The 25,002-nt window shown below is 42.4% G+C and overlaps 2 protein-coding genes across 3 annotated transcripts in view; one reads left to right on the forward strand and one right to left on the reverse strand.

The window, feature by feature from the left end:
* Positions 1 to 19,506, forward strand: part of cemip2 (cell migration inducing hyaluronidase 2) — a 46,299-nt gene extending 26,793 nt beyond the window's left edge. For both annotated transcript variants that reach the window (XM_007906585.2, XM_007906584.2), the window contains exons 10-24: positions 275 to 344; positions 2,460 to 2,588; positions 3,094 to 3,182; positions 3,916 to 4,047; positions 4,994 to 5,029; positions 5,758 to 5,913; positions 7,111 to 7,288; positions 7,825 to 8,040; positions 9,929 to 10,137; positions 11,656 to 11,838; positions 13,465 to 13,684; positions 14,523 to 14,621; positions 15,640 to 15,785; positions 16,618 to 16,727; positions 19,174 to 19,506. In XM_007906585.2, coding sequence (XP_007904776.1) covers positions 275 to 344; positions 2,460 to 2,588; positions 3,094 to 3,182; positions 3,916 to 4,047; positions 4,994 to 5,029; positions 5,758 to 5,913; positions 7,111 to 7,288; positions 7,825 to 8,040; positions 9,929 to 10,137; positions 11,656 to 11,838; positions 13,465 to 13,684; positions 14,523 to 14,621; positions 15,640 to 15,785; positions 16,618 to 16,727; positions 19,174 to 19,373 — 2,173 coding nt within the window. In that variant the 3' untranslated portion in view covers positions 19,374 to 19,506. The remainder of the gene's footprint in view (positions 1 to 274; positions 345 to 2,459; positions 2,589 to 3,093; positions 3,183 to 3,915; positions 4,048 to 4,993; positions 5,030 to 5,757; positions 5,914 to 7,110; positions 7,289 to 7,824; positions 8,041 to 9,928; positions 10,138 to 11,655; positions 11,839 to 13,464; positions 13,685 to 14,522; positions 14,622 to 15,639; positions 15,786 to 16,617; positions 16,728 to 19,173) is intronic.
* A 1,612-nt stretch (positions 19,507 to 21,118) lies between these two features.
* The window catches only part of si:dkey-238d18.4 (TBC1 domain family member 15), a 31,425-nt gene continuing 27,541 nt past the window's right edge, over positions 21,119 to 25,002 (reverse strand). Inside the window, exons 9-10 of the mRNA XM_042332692.1 lie at positions 24,347 to 24,488; positions 21,119 to 23,020 (exon numbers count right to left, since the gene is read on the reverse strand). Of these exons, the coding sequence (XP_042188626.1) occupies positions 22,861 to 23,020; positions 24,347 to 24,488 (302 nt within the window). The 3' untranslated portion in view covers positions 21,119 to 22,860. The remainder of the gene's footprint in view (positions 23,021 to 24,346; positions 24,489 to 25,002) is intronic.

Here is a 25,002-nt window from a genome sequence, read left to right on the forward strand (position 1 = left end):
AATTAGTTTTTAAAGCATAGTTTTTAAAGCCAATTCAGATTCCATAACTTTCAAAAGGGATTTGGATATGTGCTTGAAAAGAACAAAATTTCAAGGCTATGCGGTAAGAGTGGAGAAGTGGGACTAATTTGATAGCTCATTCAAAGAGCCGACACAGGCATGGTGGGCTGAATGGCCTCCTTCTGCACTGTGGGATTCAACGATTCATGATTCATGACAAATAAGAGAACTTGGTGCGAGCCTGCTCCTGACTTGTGGCTTTCTCCTCCCTCAGGGCAGTCTCCACATTCTGGATTGCCAACCCCAACAATCACCTTATTAACAATGCAGCTGCTGGCTCACAGGTAAGTGCCAACCGCAAGCCTGAACCACGCCTGGCAGCTTGGCAGTGATCCGAGGCACTGATGATGGTTCAACCAGACTTTGGGGCTGTAGATATTCCCACAGCCCTGAAGGGTAGATGGGATCTTACCTGCACAAGCATCATGCTGCCCTGTTGGCAATTTTGTTTGCATATAGCAAGTTTAGATTTACACTTGGTAGTTTTGCTAAGTGTCTTTTTATTTGGGTGGGTGTGGGTGGGAGGGGGCGTAGGAGAGGAATCCTGTAGTGTATAGGTTGGACCACTCAAAGCGAGAGGACCTGGGTTCGATTCTCGGGCAGGGCAAAACCTTAGGCAGGTTTTCTTACTCCACACATCAGTTTACCAAGCAGTAAGTAGGAACTCAATTGTTAGTCGATTGGTGAATCAGTTTTCTTGGGTAATAAACCTTTCAAAACAAAAAATAATAAAAATAATTTGGTCACTCAATCAACGACTGTTTGTGGTATACTGCTGTGCGCAATTGGTTGCCGTGTTTCACCCACAAAATGTACAGTCAAATTTACAGCATATTCTGTGAAGCTCTTTGAAATGTCTCAATGATGTGATAAATCACAAGGATTATTATTATTACAAATGCAAGGATTATTATTAAGGAGGAGTGAAGTGAAAGTTTGCGTTGTGATTTTATAAAATCTTTCAGTTAGTGAAACTAATGCAGGAGCCGAAGGGTAAATGAATAGGTGATGTTTCTGCTTCAGGCACGGAGAATTTTCCCTGGTTTGAGATGGCAAACTCCCTCTAACAAATAATGTAGATACTCTCTCTGGAGCTCTGCATTGTTGGAGGTGCCACCCTTAGGACCTCAGCAAAACATCTGGTCCAGTCTGCCTGTTCAGGTGGATGTTGAAAGATCCCATGGCATTATTCAAAAAAAGAAGGGAGTTTCTCCAGTGTCTTGGCCAATAATCCCCCAAATAAAATTTGGGGATCGCTCACTTATTCCATGGCTGTTTGTGGGACATTGCTGTATGCAAATGGACAGTCGCATTTGCCAATAAAACCCATAATCACTATGCTTCATGGTAAATCCTGGTATTATATAGGTGACCCTATATAAATGCTATACAAATGCAAAGATTATTACTAATAGGGAATTATTAATGAACATCTAGTTTCTGTGTTACTGCAGCAGTTCTTCCCATAGTAGAGCAAGAATTCACATTTTTAGAGCTCTTTATAATGTTGAGATAATTTAAAGTACTTTGCAAGTAATCATGGTCAAGCATCGTGACTTTTTATAGGCAAACACTGCAACCTGTGAATGTCCCACAAATGGCCTTGAAGTGAATAAGCAATTTATTGTTGGCCATAACCCTGGAACAAACTCCTGTCTCTTCAAATGATGACATGGGACTTTTAGTGTTTGCCTGAACAGGCAGATGGGACCTCAGTTTAACGTCTCCTCTGAAGGATGACGGAGATGAATTCCGTTGTTTCATCCCACCCTCAGAACATCCAGTTAAATTGTGTCAAAAGATTAAAGCCTGCTCTATATAAGAAAATAGGCTAATTGCATTATAGGAATGGTGAGTCTGATTAAAATGAACCTGCTGTGCTAAATGCTTGTAATAATTAGAGCAGGCACTTTGGGAAAGTGATATGTCCAGGTGCCTTTTTTGCCTGGAGGACGTCTCAAAGCACATTACAGCATATAGTGTAAAGTGTAGTTACCGTCGGTTTTGTAGGCACTTTCGCTGCTTTGTAAGTGAGTTGCAGCAGGAAATCTCACCCCATCGTTAGTTTTTCTGTTGTAAACCAATTTTCTCTTCTGAGAGGTGTTTGACTTCCCCAGTCCTCCCCTTCCCCCAGTTCCACATTAATAGAATATGCAGTCAATTCACTTTCCAGTATATTCTGTGAAGCTCTTTGAGACGTCTCAAAGATGTGATAAGGTACTATATCAAATGCAAGGATTGTTATTGTTACTCGTGTCAGCTTTCTTGTGAGTGTTGGTGGCTGGTGGACTGTGAGAGCTGAGCTCAAGGCCAATGCATTCAGAGGGGAGGATTATACACTGAAAATTTTCTTTTGTTGTGCAAGCTGTAATGATTCCTGTGTTCTTTGCAATGTTCAGGACACCGGGATCTGGTATCTGTTCCACAAGGTTCCCACCGGAGACTCCCATGGTCTGTACCCAGAAAACAAAGCAGAGCTTACTCCACTGGGGACCTTCTACAACAACAGGGTTCATTCTAACTTCAAAGTAAGTCATTTATAACCTAACCTGCACTCTCTAGCTGCAAAACCATTAGGGCTCCAGCTATGAGGCATTTGACATACAGGGACTGTAACAAATGGGAAGGATTATTTTAAAGTTACTTTTTTATGAAATTTATTACTGTATGGGTTGGTGTATTTGTGCCACTGAACCTCAAAGCATCCTTCTGCATAAGATTAATCATGTTGTTTGACACTTGTGGATTTGGTTATATTTCTCTAGACTGTTTATTCTTGATGCTCTTCTTGTACAGAGTTTCCTCTTCCCCTTTCACCTCTTGCTTCACTTGTCTTCTCACGCTCTGAGATTAATGGTCAGATTTTGGATCCGATCTATATATGAAGGAAGCTTCCTTTTGTATAATTGCTAAACACTTCAGTAAACGATTGTGTGAATGCTGTGCGATAATAATGCTTTAGGAACCAACAGGCTGTGGACAGACATTGTGCCTGTGTTGAGTTATAGTGATGTGATTTGTTCTGGTTGGCAGGCAGGATTGTTCATTGACAAGGGAGTGAAAACCACCAACGCCAGCGCTGATGACCCAAGGGAGTACCTGTGTTTAGATAACAGTGCCAGGTGAGAGTACCGAGAAGTCATCGATCTGTGTGTCAGCTTGGCTCAGTGGTAGCATTCTCGTTTCTGAGTCACAATCCCATGTCAGGACTTTGAACTCACAGTCTAAGCTGACACTCCAATGCAGTGCTGGGCCTGTGCTGAATATCAGAGGTGCCATCCTTCCGATGAGACGTTAAACTAAGGTTTATTTAGTTTAGTTAGTTCAAGTGAGTGTTAAAGATCCCATGAAAAAAAGGGAGTTTTTCCCTGTGTCCTGGTCAACCATCTCCCAAAATAAAATTGGTCACTCACTCCATGGTGGATTGTAGGATACTGCTGTTGCATTCGTCTATATAATACAGTCACTCCACTTTACAGAATATCCTGTAAAATGCTTTGAGATGTTTCAACAACATGATAAGGCATATTGTAAAACATTACTAAGGCACTTTATAGGTGGGTAATTGTTATCTGACTGTTTAGTAACAGGAGGAGACTATTCAGCCATCCAGCTTGGTCCTCCATTATATTAGCTCATGGTAGTCTTTCTTAAATTCCATTTCTCAGCCTTTTCTCCATGTCCCTTTAACACCCTTACTTGACAAGTACCTGTATATCTCCATTTTAATCAGCCTCTTGGAGACAGAGCGATCCACATCTTCTTCACGGGCCTCTTGTGTGAAGACGTGTTTCCTGGCTCCTCTCGGCCTACTTTAGCTCTAATTGAATGTACACTTTTTGTGGCTGTTTTAAGGTTTCGGCCACACCAGGACGCTGACCCCCAGAAGCCTCGAGTGGCTGCTCTCATCGACCGGCTCATCGCGTTTAAAAACAACGATCACGGAGCTTGGGTGAGGGGAGGTGACATTGTGTTCCAGGACTCTGGGTAGGTGCTGCCTCCTCTCGGCTGTGGCTGATGAGAGGAGAAGGTTGTGAGACTCTGAGACTGCACTGATTTCAATAAAATCCCTTGGTTTTGCTCAGTAGTTATGCTCCTGATCTGGACAGCAGGTGCCAAGAATGGCCATCTGAGGCCATAGATTAGGATTGTTTTGATTGTGGAATCTCTGCCAAAACTTTCGTATTTTTTGTAAAAAAAACCTGAAAGCAACAATGTTCCTTTCATAAAGCGGCAGCGAGCATGGGTCAGCAGTCCTGAAATCTGGACCTGTTCTTAATCCCTCGTCCTGCTGAGTGTGTGGATGCTCAGTTTACACTGGCTTCAAGGGGATACGAAGCTGAAGCCTGCTCTGTTCAGTCAGCTCCCACTTCACTCCTGTTTGACCCTCAGTGAGTTCAGCAAGTTCATGGGATGCCAATCAAATAGTGATGATAATAATTTGTGTGATATATCACCACGTCTCAATGTGCTTCACAGGTAATTATTATTAAGTGTTCTCCCTCCCACTCCAGGACTCATGGGGAATCCTGCTTTGAGCTAGATTTTCTTTTGAATGTTTGTGGGAAGTTTGCACTGTGCAAATTAGCTGTTACATTCATCTGCAGAATATAGTCACTAGACTTTACAGTGAATCCTGTGAATCGCTTTGGGATGTTCTCCCGACTTGAAAGGCACTGGATCAAAAGTAAGGATTAGTATTATTAGTCAGAGGTGAGGTAAGAAAACCTTTCGGAAATACTGATTTCAAGCTCTCTCTGTGAATCCTAAATACCTCAGTGAGAAAACCAAAACTGAGGTGGTGTCCTGTCTGGGTGCATCATGGAGTATGATAGTGTATAACCATGTTTATCATTTTATAGTATGATAGTGTGTGTATGGTACCGTGTAACCATGATGTATATTTACCTGCGTTTCTGATTTAATTTTTCAGATTTTCTGATAATGGAGTTGGATTGACCTTTGCTAGGTAAGAGTAGAGTTATTTATTAAGGATTATTATCTTTCATTATTAATCCAAATGAATGGAGGCAATTTTTAATACAGTAACTTTTTTTAAAGCTACAGGACAATTAAATCTTTCACTGCCATTGATTTGTACAGTCATAAGTTGTTATAACTCGGTAGTTTGAGCTTTGCAAAATCAGACTCCGTGTTATAGCGAGTCACATTATACTGTATCCACTGACATCACCAAATCATCGGAAGCGTATTGCACTGTATTTCTCATATAATGCAGGCCTCTGGTATGGCAACGTTATGTACAGACCTGGTGTAACAGGGTCTGACTGTCAGAAGAAGGGGAACAGGATGTTCTTCCCTTCTTTTCCTGATTTTTTTAAAAACTTAATTTTAGCCTCTAGTGGGTACCTCACCCAAGGGCCGTTGTTAATACTTGAGCTTTGACAGTGCTTATAGGCTATTTTATTTGACCACCATCACAGACGAGTGCGGTCCAGTCCGATCCTCGCCTGGCTCACATCTTTGGGGAAATGGGGTGGGGGGGTGGGGGTCTCTGGACACTGATCAACAGTGGGTACTCTGGTTGATTTTGCACTTCCCTAATCCCGGGGATATGAGGCCAGTTGTTCCCTCAAATGCTGCGGGATTTGAGGGAACTCGCAGCATTTGAGGGAACTCACAGCATTTACAAATAAAAATCTGCTGATTTCTAATGAGTATCTGTTCCTCCATCAGTGACGGAAGCTTCCCGAAGGATGATGGCTCCACCCAGGAAATCTCTGAATCCCTGTTTGTTGGGGAGAGCAAGAACCGCGGCTCTCCTGGTGGCCAAAACAAATACTGGGGAGCTGGGGGAGTAGATGGGATAGGTCGCACACTGCCGAGAAACAAGTAAGATTCTCCGTCTTAATATACCGTGTATTATCTTAATACACTGCTCCACATGGAGCAGTAGGTTAGAATGTTCTCCTTTCACCTCTGGGACATTGTTTCCAATCAGGTGTCTGACTCTGTGTACCTACTGAAACTATCTTGGACCATCTCAGTCACTGTCAGACTGGCTCGTCTACCAATCGTAATGCCCTGGAGAACTGTGAAAAACCATCTGGCTCAGGAACCAGATAACCGAGACCACCACTGAGGGTTGATTTGATTCCGCAAACTTGTCCTCCACAAATAATTATCTACTTCTCTCCTAAAAGTTGTCATTGAGTCGGCTTCCGCCACCCTTTCAGGCAATGCGTTCCAGATCCGAACAACTCGCTGTGTGAAAAAATTTCTCCTCACCTCTCCTTTGTTTCTTTTAACAATTATTTTAAATTGGTGTCCTTGGGTTACTGACCCGCCTGCCAGTGGAAATAGTTTCTTTCCTCCCTCCCAAAAGATTAATAATAATCCTTGCATTTGATATAGCGCTTTTTACGTCTTCGAGACGTCTCAAAGTGCTTCACAGAATATGCTGTAAAGTGAATTGACTGTATATTTGTGGGCGAAACGCGGCAGCCAATTGCGCACAGCAATGTCCCACAAACAGTCGTGGATTGAAATGACCGATTTATTATTGTTTTGTTTTGGAGGGATTATTAGTAGGCGTGTGGGGTAAGGAAACTTACCCAAGGTTTTGCGCTGCCTGGAATTGAACCCAGGTGTCTCGCTTGTAAGGCGAGTGCTCTAACCACTGAGCTACAGGACTCCACTTATAGAACCTCAACTGTCATGTTTCTAGTTTAAAAATTGTTTTAAGTTAGCTATCTCTGAACAACAAGTTTGTCCTGCAAATCTTTTTTAGTACATCAACAAGACTGCACTTTCCCTCAATCACTGTCCAAGGAGCATAGTCACTATTTGGTCATTTGACAACCGACAAATGCAGGTTTGAGCCTCATAAGGTGGATAGTAGGTACCAGGAACTGCTGCCAAACCCCAATGTGAAATTCTCTTTGGAGGTAGAATATGAAATAGTTACTTAATATAAAGATGGGTAGCAGCATTTATTACGCACAACTATTTTCCCTCCTCTTCTCCCTCCCTCCCACTGACTTTTTAGAAGAGCCAGACTAATCCTTTTTGGTTTGGGAATTTAAACAGGACATTCCCAATTCGAGGGTTTCAGATTTACGATGGACCAGTCCACGTCACTAAGACTACCTTCCAAAACTTTGTGAAAATGCCGGACAGATTCACCAGCGCTGTGGGATTCTCTCTGAAGAACCCCTGGCAGCTGACTCCCAAGAACAGTCTCTCACTGGTGGCATTTGACATAAACGTAGGTGTATCTTATATTCAAATTTAAAAATCATTATATATATCCTCTAAATAGCTTATAATAAAACTATCTTATATTAATTTTAATTTGTTATATATATGTATAGACAATATATTATCAAAGTATTATATCATCTTATATACGTAAATTAGCGAGGGTCATGTCTGCAGGTTAAACAGTCAGTGGTTACTGCTGACTACCGTCAATAGTTCAGATAGCATGTTATTATCTGGGACATGAGGATGTGGGTTCACAGGCCAGGTTGAGCATTAATTTTACAATAAGCATTTGATGTGTGGCAACGCAGTGAAAGTGAGTACAGTAGTTGCTGTTTTAGCTGCTTCAACTCCAGCAGCACAGACTCTGGGAATCCCAAGAGCTTTAACCATTGGGAGGCAACTAGATTTTCAATTCAGAAACTTGCTAGAGTTTGTCTGGGGGGTGGGAGAGGGAGGGGAGTGGGTTGGTGCTGACAGTGATAGGGTTGGTGGGGGAGTTTAGGCGCTGATGGTACTTGATTTGTGTTTGTTCCACAGGTCTCCTTGAATGTTTTCTTTTGCAAAGCCGGGCCGTGGTTTGAGGACTGTGATCTGGATGGCGACAAGAACGCCGTGTTTCACGATGTGGACGGCTCGGTCACTGGCTACCGCGACACGTACGTGAGCAGGTTGGACAATTATCTGGTCCGACATCCGGACTGCAAGGAAGTAACATCGTACAATGGGTCCATTTGCAGCGGAAAGTACGCTCAGGTAAAGAGAGAGAGGGTCATGGTGAAGGTCGTAGAGTGCTTTCTTATTTACTCAGAGGATCATTGTGGAGTCCTGTAGAGTAGTGGTTAGAGCACTCGCCTCGCAAGCGAGATGACCCGGGTTTGATTCCTGGATAGGGCGAAACGTTAGACAAGTTTTCTTACTCCACAGGCCTCTGTTTACCGAGCAGTAAATAGGAACTTGGTTGTTACTTGATTCGTGGATTTCTCTCTGGAGGTAATAATCTCTTCAAAATAAATCAATAAAATACTAATTTGCTCACTCAATCCACGACTGTTTGTGGGACACTGCTGTACGCAATTGGCTGCCGTGTTTTGCCCACAAACTATACAGTCAATTCACTTTACAGTATATTCTGTGAAGCCCTTTGAGACGTCTCAATGACGTGATAAGGTGCTATATCAAATGCAAGTATTATTATTGTTACTATTATCTTGGAAAGAGATGTACCAGAAAGGATAGTTGAGGACAGGATCTGGTATATTGTTGGCTCACTGTGGAAGGGCCGTGGCCTATATCCGACACAGTCACTTGTCTCTGAAGAAGGTGGAGGTGATTGATCATTGCTTGAAGTTCAGTCGGCAATGTTTTATTACAGGATGGCAGCTTCCGACGCAGATAATTGTGTACAGAGCTAGATACAGCAACGACAATAAGTAGGAGTGTTTTTCAATGTATAGCTATGGAGATTTGCCCTTGTTGCCCAAGTGACTGCACTTAGCAACGAGAGGAATTTCTCAGCCAAAATATCACTTTGCCTTGATGTGATGCAGATGGAACTCGGATTCATTCATTTGTTTGTGTTTATGTGGTTTCCAACAATCTGCAACTTGTTATTGCTGCTAATTTATAAGCAGGGCATATCTAGCTGTAGTGGCATTCCCTCTTCTTTTGAGGAATTCTTAAATTCATGGAGAAGAAAGCTGTTTCCAGTTATGTCCCACATAACAACAAGCCTTAACTGTGCCAGTGTTGGGTTTTATTTCAAATGCTGTACCTCTCCTCTGGTCTCCTTTACGTCAGATTGCCAACTAGCATAGCGGCAAGTCAAAGGCAATGTTGATTTGTAGGCACTTAGTAACACCTCATGTAGCTACTTACTGTAGTAAGGAAAAGATCACTGCTGGCGTAGTAAGAGATTGGGGCCATCGCTTGAGGCCTGAGAGTGAAAGGACGGTGTGTATTCCCACTGCACCACCTGATTCCTGTGATAACCAGTGATTGTTGTCCTAGGTTGTCCCCTCAGGCCGCTGAAACACTCATACATGTATTCGTCACCTCAAGGTTCGACTACGGAAACTCTCTCCTTGTCGGCCTCCCTCACTCTTCCCTCCATAAGCTGCAGATCATCCACAACTCTGCAGTTCATGTCCTCTCCTGCACCAGGCTCCGTAACCCCATCACTCCACCCTTGTCCGGCTCCACTAGCTCCCCATCCCTCAGAGAATAGAATTCAAAATCCTCATCCTCACTTTCAAGGCAACCCATGGCATTGCCCCCTCCTACCTGTCTGACCCGCTGACAGCCTATCAACCTGCCCGCTCCCTCCGCTCAGCAGGCACCGGCCTGCTCCTGGTCTCCTGCCCAACCCGTCCTTCCATTGGCGGTCGGGCTTTCAGCCTCTCTGCCCCCACCCTTTGGAACTCCATCCCACAATTCCTTTGCTTTGCTCCCTCTCTTGCCTCCTACAAGGCACGACTCAAGACCCTCATTTTTGACCGTACCTTCAGCCGCTCTCCTACCCCCTCTGCCCTCTCTCACTCCAACCCTGCCCCCCACGCTCGGGTCCTGATCCTTGATTGTTCAAGGCCTTGGGACGTCGTCCCGATGTGAAAGGCGCTTTACAAATGTAATTTTGTTGTTGTAGGTTTATGTGCAAACATGGCGTCCGCAGAACCTAACGATGACCATTGTAAGAGACGAGTATCCCGCCAATCCCATGACCCTGCGGGGCATCAACCAGCGAGCGGACTTCCAGCAATACCAACCAGTGGTCATGCTGCAGAAAGGCTACACGATTCACTGGAATGGCCGGGCGCCAGAGGAAACCTTTCTATATCTTATCAACTTCGATAAGTAAGTAGTCTTAGCTCCAACCTTGGATAGCTCCAGTGGAGGGCAGTAAGGAAAGCTCAACCTGAAAAGGTCAGCACCCAAAATAATAAGAATAATCCTTGCAGTAATGTCAGCCTGGCTCAATGGTAGCAATTGTAATATTAGTCACTCGTTCCATGGCTGTTTGTGGGACATTACTGCGTGCGATTGGGCTACTGTGTTTCGTCCCCAGAATACACAGTCAACCCACTCCACAGAAAATCCTGTGAAATGCTTTGAGACATGTCGCCTCCGTTTTAGAAGGTTGTGGGTTCAAGCCCCACGTCGGGACTTGAACTCACATAGTCTAAGCCGACATTCCAATGTGGTGCTAGGGGGTATGTTGCTTGTCAGAGGTGCCCTCCTTCAGATGAGACATTAAGCTGAGGACGCATCTGCCTGTTCAGGGGGACGTTAAAGATCCTATACACGATTTGAAAAGAGAAGGGAGTTTCTCCTGGCGTCTTGGCCAACAATCCCCCAAATAAAATTGGTTCACTTGCTCCATGGCTGTTTGTGGGACATTAGGGTGCGCAATTGGGTTGCTGCGTTCCCCTCTACAAAACACACAGTCAACCCACTTTACAGTATATCCTGTGAAGCGCTTTGAGACGTCTCGACAACGTGATAAAGCACTATATCAAATGCAAGGATTATTTTTATTGGTATAACACCTTTCATGTCAGGAGGACGCTCCAAAGCATTTCGCAGGATTTACTGTGAAGTGGAGTGACTGGATATTTGTAGGCGAACACGGCAGCTGAAGTGCCCACAGTAATGTTCCCAAAGCCCCGTGAAAAATAGCTCCAAAGAACACTGGGGGTGGGGACTCTTTCCACTCAGCTCCTGTTAACCCCAAAGTCAAAGTCCGATCGGACAGGGTGATCCTAGCTAGACAAGCAGTGGGAAAGCTTGCCAGGCACTGCTTTCAATGGCAAGCTATGTGGTTTTAACAGGTTAAACTCCAGCAGTACTCCCAACGCACATTCTGGGCTCTTGCCAATCTGGGCCAAATATTCTCTGCAACTAGATAAGCAGGGTGCGACCCTCCAGGGAGAGAATGTAGGTGGTGATGTGTTTTGCATGTGTCAGATACCCAGCTAACCAAGAAAATAGACACAGCAGCAAAAAAAGTGGTTGAAGTACAAAGTGCAATAGTTTTTTTTCAAAAGGGATTTGGACATGTATGTGAAAAAGGAAAATGTCAAACGCGAAGGTGGGGGGGAGTGAGACTGAATGTATTTCTCTGGATAGCGTGGTTATAGCCATGATTTGGCCAAGGGGTATGAATTGGCCACAGGTCTACATTCTGTGTGAGCTGTAAAATCATAGAATTATAAGATCGACCGGTTGAATTCCCTGATCTGCTGTTTCCATATACCAGGCCACACTATTGTTTGAAGCTGGTGTTTCCAGCAGGGGCAAAATTTGACGCCACCAGTATGTATGTGCATGCACAAGATGCACTCTCTATTTACATTGTTTCCCCCCCCACCCCAGAAAGGATTGGATTCAGGTTGGTCTGTGTTACCCCCGGAGCAGCACCTTCCAGGTTATGGCTGATATCTACCAAAGGCAGAACTCTTCCGCTCACAGTGTGGAGGATTATGGAGCCGTATCCACGCTTAAAGAGCTCCAGGAGAAACCGTCGGAGAGAAAGTACTATTTTGACAATAGTACCGGGTGTGTCTTATCTTTTCTCTTTTGCAAGGGTACTCTTATGCGATAAAAAACAAAATATAATATGACTGAGCGAACGTGGCGCTTACTAACGATTTCCGCTGTCATTACAATTGCACAATTTTAGCACGACATCCTGCAGTTTCTGCAAATGATTTTAGTCTGATGGTCAGGAAAGGATTGATAAGCTGTATGCCTGGGGCATTAACAGGGAAAGGCAATTGAAACTACAGTGAAGCCTTATTATACTGCATTTCTTTATAACTGAGTCAGTTCAGTGTGGATCCTGTTGATTGTTCATGTGCACAGTTGACCTCTTTGCTTCTTGTGCACCAGTGGTCTCTTGTGCTTAAATGTTGTTTTAGTACCAGCTCCGAACAATTCCTTCCCCCTCCCTTGCCTCCCTCAATTTCCTTCTCCCTTGTGTATGCATTGTTTTCCCTTAAATGCATCAGTGTTTTTTTTTTGCTGCAACCACAGCTTCCAGCAATGAATTCCACATTATCACATTCTTGGAAAGAATAAATTCCTCTTAAACCTAAGCTATTAGATCTGCTACTGATTATCCACTCACTAACAAGTGGAAACAGCCTGTCTATGTCCATCTCATCAAATCCATACATAATTGTAAACACCTATCTGGTCCCTTCTCAATCATCTCTTCCCTGGAGAGAAAACCTCTAACCTGACCATTTTTCTTCATGGGTGCATACACTCACTTCCCGGGTAACATAATAATCTAGTATTCTGTGCCTGAACTCGGGAGATATGGGGGGTATTGAGATAGAAAAGTAGAAAAGTTGGACTGGGTCATTGTGCAATGAATATTTACAATAATCTGAATGTCCTGAATTAGTTCTTAAAACACCCGTTTCCCAAACTGTAACTTCAACCATGTCAACCTTGCCACATCTGTGCTTTATCTTTTGCCACTTTGGCAAAAAGGCATTTTGCAACCAATTTAATGGAGTCTGTAAAAGAGAGGAGGGTCTAACCTAGGTGGATTTCTAACTGGACTCCTTAGTAAGGAAGCTGAGAGGGGATTACTTCTGGTAACAGGTCGGTCTGATTCATTAGATCGTGCTCGACAGTAGTGGTTTCAATGTCCGTGAGTCAGCATGACGAAGTCCTGTAGCATTGTGGTTAGAGCGCTCGCTTCGCAAGTGAGAGGATCCAGGTTCAATTCCCGGGCAGGGCAACACCTTAGGGAAGTTTCCTCACTCCACGCGGCTCTGTTTGCCGAACAGTAGGTAGGAACCTGGTTGTTAGTTGATTGGCGGATTGCTTGCTGGGGGTAATAATCCCTCCAAAAATGTTTTTTAAAAAATTGATCACTCCATCCATGACTGTTTGTGGGACACTGCTGTGTCATTTGGCTGCTTGTGTTTCGCTCACAAAATATGCAGTCCACTTTACAATATATCCTGTGAAGCACTTTGAGAAGTGATAAGGCACTATATTGAATGCAAGTATTATTATTATTATGACGTCCTGTTCTGACCTACTAGATTTTGGTGATTTCGGTGAATTAAATCGGAAAACCTCAGCTTTCCCCACTTTGGCAGCTCAAACCTCTTCATTGAAATGATACCCAGGTGAACGCTGCTCTCTTGCTCTTCTCTTTCCCAGGCTGCTATTCTTAACTCTTCAAGCACGGCAGGCTCGAGAGGGTCACAGCTACTGCTCTGTCCAAGGCTGTGAGCGGATCAAGATTTCTGCTACCATGCGCTCGCAAGAGCAGAGCAACTGCAGGTCCAGAGCCTATCCCAAATATTCCCAGCCTCCCAAAGCCATCATACCAATGCCAGCACCCATCTCCAAGCAATGTGAAAACTGCGGAGCTTCTAAGGTAAAAGACATTTCCATTAAATACGACTGTTGGCCCTTAGACTGACTGACAGCCTCTGTATAAGTTTGCAGAGCAGAAGTGTACTGCCTCATTGTCCCAGTGACCTCTGGTTTTTATGACACCTCCAGGAAAATATCTTACTGTGTACGTCTGGTTGGAAAGGCTTCATTCCCTCACACAATGGTCTGGCAAAAGGAATTAGATTTTAAAAGAGCAAATACTGAAACAGGCTTGGATTTCAATCTCCTGAGGGGGCGTCTTGTTAAGGTTCACATTGCTCTGGTGAGGACAGCGCATGTTGCACCGATGATTACCCTTCTACGCTTTTGGTCATCTTTTGCCCCTCCCCCCAGTTTGGGTTCCCAGCCAGCTGTGTAAAAGGCTTTACGAGAGCCTCCTGATGTGGAAGGTGCTGTATAAATATAAGTTGTACTGCTGACGCCTTAAAGGCTTGCAGTAGTTCAGCTGAGCCATTTCCAAAAGAATTAATTTCATAGCCACATGCTCAGATCAAGATCGCTGGGATTTGAAACGGGAATTCATGCCGAGAGCTGGAGGGGAGTTGGGGCTGTTTTCTCTCCTAAAGTGGATCGAGTTAGAACGAGTTCCTGTCGCATCCTTCCAGATCGGTTGTTGAGGAATCCTGCTTGAAACAGCCACACTGTGTTGCTCTCTATTCAGTCTCTGGTCTTCCCCTCTTACAATCTGGAGAACATGGTGAGGTCCACAACATGTCGTCGTTGCTTAGCAACAGTGACTGACACGTAATAGATGCCTATGGCTGCAGTATTTAATCAGATCGCGAGCTGATGCGTGTGTCTGTATCTGTATTCTGCAGCTGGTTTTTACAAGTGATCCACACAACACCTACCTCCACGTGCAGATCCATTCCCTCAGCGAGGATGAGATTCAGCAAGGGAACAAATCCAGCATCTATGTAAGTGAAGGCTGACCCCGGCAGCGCCCTTAACCAAACAGAATGTGAGATTCATGCAAGTTGTGTGCAACACCATACGCGCGTGAAAAGTTTGCACAGCGTCAAAACTATTGTTGCCGTTAGCTTTTGATAAGCAGTTTGAGACGTTCAGCGTTGTAGTATTAAACACTAAACAACCACTAGGTGGTAGTGTCCCTCCCGCATAGTGGACTCTTCATTGATTGGCAGGAATCTTTAAATATAAAGATTTTAATTGGAGAGTTGAGGGGCAATGTTACAAATCTTGTCTTTTAACGTTTGTTTTTCAGGGGCGATCTGAATGAGGGTGAAACCAGCCCACATTCTTCCCCGGGACACAATCTAGTTATTGACTGTTTGTTGGGGAGGGTGCAAGGCTTCTATAGCTTTTATGAGCTGTCATATTGGAGGCATATGTGCTCCCCATTGAGACCCTTACAGGTTGTGCTGAGTCCCTGGACCATAGCTGAGACACCCAGGGTCTAGGCTGATACTGAGAGGAACTCTACGTTGTCAGAGGTCTTTTTTCGATGAGATGTTAAACTGAGCTCCCCTGCGCCGGTTCATAAAGAACATTACAGATTGCTGCGTCAATATTCACAAAAATAACATTAATTTAAATTAGTCTCCCACTCTCCTGGCCAGCAATCTCCCGGATAAAATTGGTCGTTCACTTCATGCCTGTTTTGTAGGACTTCTGCTGGTGCAAAAAGTCTCCTGAATTTGCCAAGAAAAACACTCCAGCACAGCATACCTGTGAAGTGCTATATTAATGTCATTATTTGTGATTACATCACTGTGTTAAACAGTGCCAAATGGATGTCAGGCGCCTCACCATGGTTCGGGTGGGGGAAAGAGAGGAAATTGGAATAGAACGATTTGCTAACCTGATTAAAAAATTGTAAGAGGAAGCACTGTGTGACCAATGCCTCTTCATACACAGTGTGTGTGTCTGTAACACATTTCTCCAGCTGAATGATGACCTGTGATCTTACCCTAGGTGAATGGCACCTCGCTGCCATTTCAGACACAGGGATTTTTCTTGGTGACGGTTGACGCCTGTTCGGGCAAAGTCACCAAAAGAACCAACTTTACCAAAGCTGATGCAACCATGGTGAAGTACTTGAGAACTGGAATCTCCCATAGGTAAGAGGAAAGGAAATGGAAAATGTATCACTTTGACTGTACCTTCAGTCATCTATTCCCTTCCCTCCCTGCATGGGCTGCCACTCCATCTCTGTAAAGAGTTTTGTAATGTTTAACGGGGTGAAAAGCGCTTTGAAAGTACAAGCTGTTGTTGTGTAGAGCACTTCTTGTCCTTGGGGTGGGAATGGGTAGTTTGTTTTTTTATTTGGTTTGAAATGGTGAAAGGATAGAGCAGGGATCACACAACCTATTGAGCTGTGCCGAGCCAGGCTTCATTGCATTTCTCTGCCCTGTACTTCAGCACCAAGATGCAACGTGTTGCTGGAGCTCACTGTTTCATTACCCACTACTCATTTCTTCCCTCATCTCTTTTATGACTAATGGTTGCAGGTATCTCAACAGAGGAGGGAAACATAGCCCGTCCCCCCAAGATCTGGTGGATATTCTTATTAGGGCTTGTGTGTAGCATTTTCATATTCCCCAAGAGGAAAAAAAGTAGTGGTTTTGTGTCCAGCTGTGGACCATATTTTTTAAAAAATGCTTTCTTACTCTTTCTCCCCGATTTCCTTTGTGGGAGATAAGTGGTCACTAACAATGTGGAAAAGAGGGATTATCGGGGGGGGTGGGGGTAGGTAAACTGGAAACCTCCTAGACAGAGAATTGAATTGTTTGTTACTACAGTGAGTTTTTAATGTTCCTCTCGTTCCTTATAAATGTTCTTCATTTCTGTTCAAACAGATGAGATGAATAAGGGTTATTCCCGCAGGATATCATTGTGGTGAGGTAATCGGCGGCTCAATGTCTGTAATTATGAATTCTCTCTGTTTTTCAGATCCATTGTTTTAATGTGCTCCAGAGGCACACTCAGCGGTGACATTGACAGCATTTCTGAAGCATTAGTACCTCTGGGTACAGCCAAACCTGCACAGCTTCATAAGAAAGGTTTGCCATTAATCTCCTATTTTGCCTGCAGTCAAATTCTGTATTCTGAAATCAAATTGTGGAGTCCTGTTAGTGGTTAGAGCATTCGTTGGGTAAGTTTTGTTACTCCACAGATTGTTATATTATTCTGCTCAATGTATTATAGAAATTTTTAATACATTGAGCAGAATTCTATCCACCTCTATCTCTTTGTGTCTCTCTCTTTCCTCTTCCTGCCTCTTTTGCTTGGCTGATTAAGGCCTCCTGCTCGTCCCTCGTCCCCTCCACCCCACCTACCATCAGCTTTCGTGCTTTCAGCCACTACACCCCGAAACTATGGAACTCTCTCCCTCAATCCCTCTGCCTTGCCCTCTCTTTCCCCGTCTTCAGATCACACCTTCCTCTTCGACCGTGCTTACGGTAACCTCCTCCCTCCCCCCGGCTCAGCGTCAAGTGCTCCGAGACGTGGACGTTATATAGCATGAAGGGTGCTATATAAATGCAAGTTGTTGTTCTTATCTCTCTCTAAAACCTCTCTCTCTCTCTATCTATTGCTTGTCTAATCTTTTCCGTCTGATTTCAAAATTCATGAATGCCTTATTTGGCCATAATCTGGGACACTATTTGTGGTATATTTTAATAATGACCTTCAATGATAATTGACCTGTGGAAACTCTCCTCAGAGAGGAGTTCCTACTGGTCAGTATGATGTTCTCTGGTTACTGCTCCCACCTCCCTGTGGACTGAGCCAGTGGCGGTGGAGTGTTCCTAGTCACTGGGACTGAAGATCTTACTCATCTCCTCATGCTTGTGAGGACACTGCTCATTTGCTGGTCACCCAGGTGTGCCTTCGCAATGGGATATGTGAAGTTACGCTGATGGATGTCGGCTCATGCTACTGACAGGCCTTCAAGATGGAGTTGCCTCACTCTGTCATCTCAGAATAACAGGGAGGCACTGATGTTGACATTGCTCACTGTGGCTGTATGACTTGCCCAATATTGGGCCACTTCAAAGAGATGGGATTGCAGTGGGATATGTAGAAATTCTCTGGCTTGTAACCTGGATGACAGTAAAAGAACATGAAGATGTTCTCCGTGTCTGACATAGTGTCCTACAGTGTATGTGTGTGATTGAATGTTTAGTCTCTCTCTGAAGAATGAATTGGAGAATAACAGTGAAACTGAAAATTGCGAGCACCAGTTATGATTGAGACCCTGGACCAGGAAAGACTATTCTTTGAGCATGTCAGGTCACTCAGATCCATTTAGTTTCGGTGCTAATACCACGTAGCAACAAAATCACACTTGAGTCAATATGCTTTGTATTGCTCTAAAAGAATTTGAGAGGGTTGCTTCAAAATCATTGCATCAGATTACTTCAATTTGTTTTAAAGGGATTAAGATACTTTGGGCTCTTCAGATTGGAAGGTTGGGCAAAATGTACAATTGCATTGATGGGACATTTTCCACAGTACACATGGATATTCTGTGGAGTGAAGATGTCACTAACATGGCTTGCTGAAATCCTAGTGGCAATACTTAAGCAAAAGCTTGACCCATTCAGGTCACAGCTGTGGAAGTGTTGATAGTTTCTCACACAGGAGGAATGCAATCCCAAGCCTTAACCAAACGCAATGGCAATCATGGAAAAAGTGCCAGGAACATTGTGTCCTCTTTTGATCTCCTGAAATCAACTGCAATAAGAATTTACTGCATTATAAATGAGGCTGAATTAAGTGGTTTAGTAAATTGCCTCTAATCTTTGTTAAATATTCAGCATTAGAAAGCTATTATTTGCTTATTTGTAGCTAACAACGGGATAACAAATCCACCAAACATTTTACATACAAGGACAGTCAGTGCTGAAAAGGACAAGAGCCATTGTTGTGTGTTAGTGGATGAGAAGTTACTTAAAATCAAAGCTGGGGGGGACATTGGAGCTTATATTTGTCTCTAGTTCATTAAAAACAATCATAAAAAACACCTTAACAAACATATCTTAATACAGACAAAATTCCATGAGTACCGGCATTCCTAAATGAGAGTTTGTCCTCGAGAGTTAATTTGACCCTGGTGAAACTATAGCCTATGTGGAGTAGTTTGCTTGTGTAATGACGTGCTGCAGTTCTCTTGCTTTCTACACGGCTACCGCTCATGCCCGAGCCACAATGCTGGCACATTTCACTGGATCCTCCAACTATACGACAAAGCACCTTAAGTAAAACCCACTCAAATGGTGGTAACTGAGCAGGACGGAACCCAGCTGATTTCTTTCTTTCCTCCCACAAATTATTTAAAAATAAGAGCATAGGATTTCCTTTCCTAGGATTGGAAAGATCTCAAAGTGCATAACTGTGGCTCACCTTTTAAACTTGCAGTATTTTTTTCCAGGGAGCGTATCAGCTAACTGGGTCCAGGTGTATTTGCCACCTGCTCATGTAACTATGAGCTCTTTGGTTTTACAGAAAGCATCGCCTTCTTTGGATACAAGGGCGAATCCAAACACTCCTGGACTCGGCTACACAGCAGCACTGCAGGGCAGGGGCTGGGACACCTGGAAAAATACATTCCATTACAACTGGAAGAATATGGCTGCACTAAGGTCAAGAAACCCCAAAGAAAAGACCGGGAGCTTTACACAAAACTTTACGGGCTTGCTGTCTGAATAAATGTGACCTAACTTATTTTATTTATGCTGCTTTTTACATCTTTCCTACGATTTTGACTAAATGGTTTCCTTTCTATGTAATATATGTATATGAACCTAACCTTTCTTAAAATAAAGATACAAAACAACAGGTTTTATGGTGCTCTCTGACCAGTTATTATATTAGATTCAGAAATGTAATGGTACAGCTGTATTTATTTGAAACCTGTCCTGTTCAAACGATTGAGGGTTTTATGCACAAGATGTGCATAAAACCCATGGTTTACATTCAATATTTTATATTCAACAGTACAATGAAGCTGGATGGTTTTGCTGTTGCAGACTTTCAATGTGAGATTGTCTCTCCCAATTTCTACCAAAATGTTACTTTAAAAAGAAAGTAAATTAACCCTAACGCTCTTTCTCTTTGGTCCGAGGAACTTAAAAGGAATGTGCTGGATGATGAAGAAGGGTAGAGTATTTGGTTCTATCTGGCTGAAAAGACCCTAACGGACTGACTGACCCAGTTATATACCTGACCTTCAGCAGTTGAATAGTGCAAGTACTAGTAAAAGCTCCTCAGGAGAAAAAGTTGTCTTGTGACAGGCAATTCTATGTACATCATCCTCCACAATAATTGTTCCGACGTGTTAATGAGAAAGAATCTGAACTTCTCACTCTTATGAAGTTAAGTGAATTTTACTGATTAAAAAACTGGTTGAGCCCATTTGATCTCATTTCTTGCAGAATACTGACCTCACCATCTTCCAATTGAGGAGTGAGATTATTATTAAGTCCAGTGCCTTTGGCTTGATCCACCCTTCTATTAACACTTAAATAGCCTGTGTAAAGAGATATTTCTTATGTTCAAAATCTGGCCTTCACAATCATGAACCTGGGATCTCTTGTTCATAAAACAGTGCAACATTGACAAGGGATCAGAAGTGATACAGAACTGTGCTCCTGGGAAAATGTGCTGCTTCAAAATTTTCCAATAACAACTTGCATATATGTAGTGTCATGTCCATCCATGTAAGCAAACACCAATTCAAGGTAGTTTGAGTAATTCACTTTTTAATCAACATTATCCAACAATAATAAAGATATATGAACACATTTCTTGGAAAAATATATCAAAGTGAAATGTTTACAGCACAGCTAGGCTTGTGCGAACCCATTGACTTTAACGTTTTAGACTGGCAGTGGTGCAGCATTTGTGTTGCATATGCTGCTCCATTGAGTGAAAGGGTGCAGGGTAATTTAATCAACAATTCTGAGCCAAGCTGCTGTAGTGGAGGGCAGCACTGCACTTTACAGGGAGAGGTGGTCTCAGTCGTTCACATGAATTTCATAGCAACAAGTTTATTGGCAAACTGTGGAGGACACTATTCCCCCCACCACCCCCTTGCTGAGGATGGTGTGTAGTGCAACAGGACCCCAGTCTGAGGGTAAAGGCAAAAAACATTTTAAAGTGACCAATCCTAAAACAAGTGATATTGTCTTCTCTACTTCAATGCCGTACCCTCACAGGCTACAAGGAAGGGCAGAGAGGAATCCATGGACTATTTTACAATCTTAGGAATGATACAATCAGAACTGATAACAATGAATTTTATTTAAATTATTTGCTTCCTATTTTCTGTCATCTCTTTTTACAGTGTTTGAATCGCCCTCTGTTGATTAATTTAAGGGGGAATGGACAAACCTGCATTTGATGTGAAGTGAAAAGCAATTTTAAATACTAAGTATATTATATATGTAGAAAAAAAACTCCTTTTGTTGATCAGTCAAAAAATTAAACTTATGCAACAATGAGAAATTAGAATCTCTGGCAGTGTAGTCTCACGCTCAAAAGACAAAATGAGGGAGGAGATGCTGCAAGAAAAAGGCTTGATCAGGAACAATTGGACTTGTGATGCTATCCGTCCCCTTGGGATATTTGTTAAAAGTGGTTTTAGAAAAATCTTGGAATGAGAATTGGAAAGATCACTGTGTTCTTCTCCTCAGCCTATTGAGTAGTTGAAACCACAACAAACCGAATTGGATTTTAAAGAGTTTTTGCTAAAAATCAATGCAAAAAAACCTCTGGCAGTCTTAAGTTACCAATCTGGGCGAGCAGATGAAACAGACAAATGTTAAAGCCTGTTTTCCATTTTATGGTTGTGGGCAGGGTCTCTACAGATACTTCAGATCAGCAGTGAATGCTACTTTCTAACCAGATTTACTTTATTCTCGTGTAAGTTTCCTGGAATTGTGCAATCCATTGTGAAATGTCTCAGTGTGCAGAAGGTAGCACGTTAGAATCGACTCAAAAAACATTAGATCACCAGTGGAGGTTGTGTTTGCAATTAAACATTTTAACGCCTCATTTATACTGCTGAAAGGTATTTGAAAAGCAAACAGCACTTATATTTCCTGTTCCTAAATTGCTCTCAGTGGGAACTGAGAAAAGCTCTGCTAAATGGCGCTGAACTCTAGGTAACTCTTGAATGTTATGAAAGACCTGGTTAGTTGCATGACCAGTATTTTGATAACAACAAGACGGTTGAGGGTGGTGCAAGTTTTAAAGGTTATGGGTTTGAAATCAAACTTGCGTTGAATCATCTGCAGGGACACAGATCACTTTTCTCAAGTTGCTTCTGCCAGGTAATGGGTCTCCAGTGTGATTTGCTTCCAGCTTGATTTCTAATGAGCTTTTAATACTGATTCGGTGTCACTGTAGTACAAAGAGGACTTTCATGGGTATTTTGTTCTAAAGTAGTACTTAAAGTAATTTGTATATATAACAAGTCCTTTAATAAACTGTGACGCCTTTCTGTTGCTCTCAAAATACTCCACTTTAAAATAGGTTAAAAGGACCATTTAAATAACCCATGCATAAACATTCTGTTTTTTGCAAAGCTGTCTTGCTGAAAATAATCACATTTGGTATGAAAATGACACTGAGTTATTAAATGGCCAGCACCAGGATGTAAATATTTGAAGATGTATAAAAATTACAGTTAACATTTAATCTTTTTTTAAAAAAAGAGACTTCTCCACATAACAGAGCAGCTAACTAACTTCCACTGAATTAATTTATAAGATAAACCAAAAAATACGTAATTTCTATCCAGATCTATCTACACATAATGCCTATGACAATGTTCGATAAAATCTGGTACTTTGCATATAAATAGATCTGATGGACTCAAATACTTTTATTGTTCAATATTTGATATTTGAGAAGGTATGTTGCAAAGAGCTATTTTGTAATTGAAGAATGCTTTTAAATTCAGACTTTGCTTGAATAATAAAAAGCTTAATGTGCTCTAGAAGTGGAAAGTACTATTTGCAATCAGTCAACAACCGATTGGACTCAAAAATACAATGTAAACATCAAAGAAATGCTGCAGTTTGGGGGTTCGTGTGTGAATTATGTGATTTGCTCAAGCCCCTCAGATATTTATGATAAATATATTCTCGCTGGCTTGATCTGAGTTGAACTGCGATTGCTATAGTTCTGTCAGGAAAACAGATTCATCAACTTAAAACTAAATAAGCCCCTTTTTTTCTGTTCCATGCTGCTTTTCTTGAAACAGTCTAACACGGACTTGTTGCAGTAACTGAAGAACACTTCCTCTGCTCTTTGAAGAACACTGTTTAAATCCAGTTTTCCCTGTAAACTAAAAGTAGAGAAATGGTGTGTAACAACACACTGTGATTTCATAAACCAAGACATCATTTAATTTCAGAAAGAGGAGCTTCTCCCAATGTCCTAGTCAACAATCCTGCAGACAGAATTGGACATTCAATTTGTAGGTTTTTGTGGGGCATTATTATGGACATACTTGCTGTCACATTCACCTACAAAATATAGTCATTGTACTTTATATCCTGTGAAATGCTTTGAGATGTCCTACTGACTTGAAAAGCGTTATAACAAATGCAAATGCAAAAATATTAGGATTATTGTTTGGCAACCTGGTGTCAGCTTGGCTTAATTGCTACCCTGGGTCAGAAAGTTGTGGGTTCAAGTTCCATATCTAAGACAACACTCCAGTTGTGGGAATACTGCATTGATGGGAGTAATAATAATAATAATATTAATCCTTGCATTTGATATAGCGCTTTTCACGTTGGGAGGACGTCCCAAAGCGTTTCACAGAACACACTGTAAAGTGAATTGACTGTATATTTGTGGGTGAACGCGGCAGCCAATTGCGCACAGCAATAATAATAATAATAATAATAATCCTTGCATTTGATATAGCGCTTTTCATGTCGGGAGGACGTCCCAAAGCGCTTCACAGAATACACTGTAAAGTGAATTGACTGTATATTTGTGGGCGAACGCGGCAGCCAATTGCGCACAACAATGTCCCACAAACAGTCGTAGATTGAAAATGACCAATTTATTATTGTTTTTGGTTTTGGAGGGATTATTATTAGGCTCTGTGTGGAGTAAGGAAACTTGCCCAAGGTTTCGCCCTCTGCCTGGAATTGAACTCAGGTCTCTCGCTTGCAAAGCGAGTGCTCTAACCACTGAGCTACAGGACTCCACCATTGTTCGAGTAAGGCATTAAACTGAATTCCCAGGACCTATTTCTCAGGTGGATGTTAAAGATCCTGTGACAACCTAGTGTCCTGTTCAACAACTTTCCAGATTAATCAGCCATTTCTATGGCCGTTCGTGGGAACTTGCTGTGCATGAAATTTGCCTTTAAAAACAGTTCAGTAATTAACGTAAAGCGCTTTGAGATGTTTCAATGTGATTAGATGCCATAAAAATGTGGTTCTAGTCCACGTTAGAGGTGAAAACAGGCCCAATGGACCAGGATTCTCCTGAACTTGGTTGTCAGAATTTTTTTTTGTCCCTGGCAATGTTCTCTTTTCCCTTTGTGCTAAACGCAACTAACTTATTTATCCTTTCCCTGGGAATAATTTTACAGGTGCCAATAGGAGGTATAGATTAAGTCTGAAGAAAAAAGAGGAGCATCCTTGTGAGTTACCTGTTGGTATATTGGATGAGTTCCACTTCATCCATGCAGTTCAGCAGTGCCTGTCTTTTCTCCAGCAGGATTGCAGCACAGATGAACAGTTCAAAGGTGTAGTCAGTATTAGCAGAGGGTAATTCAGGCCTAATCTTGCCTTCTGCAATTTCAAAGACAAAAAAAAGTGAAAAAAACAATAATAAGACCACTTGAGGGGGTTTGGATTTTTTTTCTAAATGATTATGTTCTTTAAATAGAAGTGTGGTAACACAAAAACAATGTTGGAAATTTTTGCTACTCAAATTGCACATTTTTAATTTCAGGTTCTTGTTGACGAAAATAAAATACTAAGATACTGCGAATGCAAGGCAAGCAGTTACAAGTGATATCTGTTCAAACGCTCTGGGACGCTACCCCTCGTGAAGGGTGATATAACAATGAAAGTTGTTGTTTTTAGTTACTATGTTGAGTATTACTTTTTTTACCAGTCTTTCTTTCCTTCTCCTGAGGATATGTGACCCATTGTTTCCTTTTACTGAGGAAGTTTACAACATCTTTAAGTTTTAAGTTTTCAACATCTCCTCCGGCCACCAATGTGGCCATGATTATTGTGTGAACCTTGACTGTGTGTGTGTGTATGTGTGTGAGGGAATCACAGCCAAGCTTGATTCAGC

Source organism: Callorhinchus milii, unplaced genomic scaffold, assembly GCF_018977255.1.
Source record: "Callorhinchus milii isolate IMCB2004 unplaced genomic scaffold, IMCB_Cmil_1.0 Scaffold1, whole genome shotgun sequence".
In the NCBI taxonomy this organism is placed as follows: Eukaryota; Metazoa; Chordata; class Chondrichthyes; order Chimaeriformes; family Callorhinchidae; genus Callorhinchus; species Callorhinchus milii.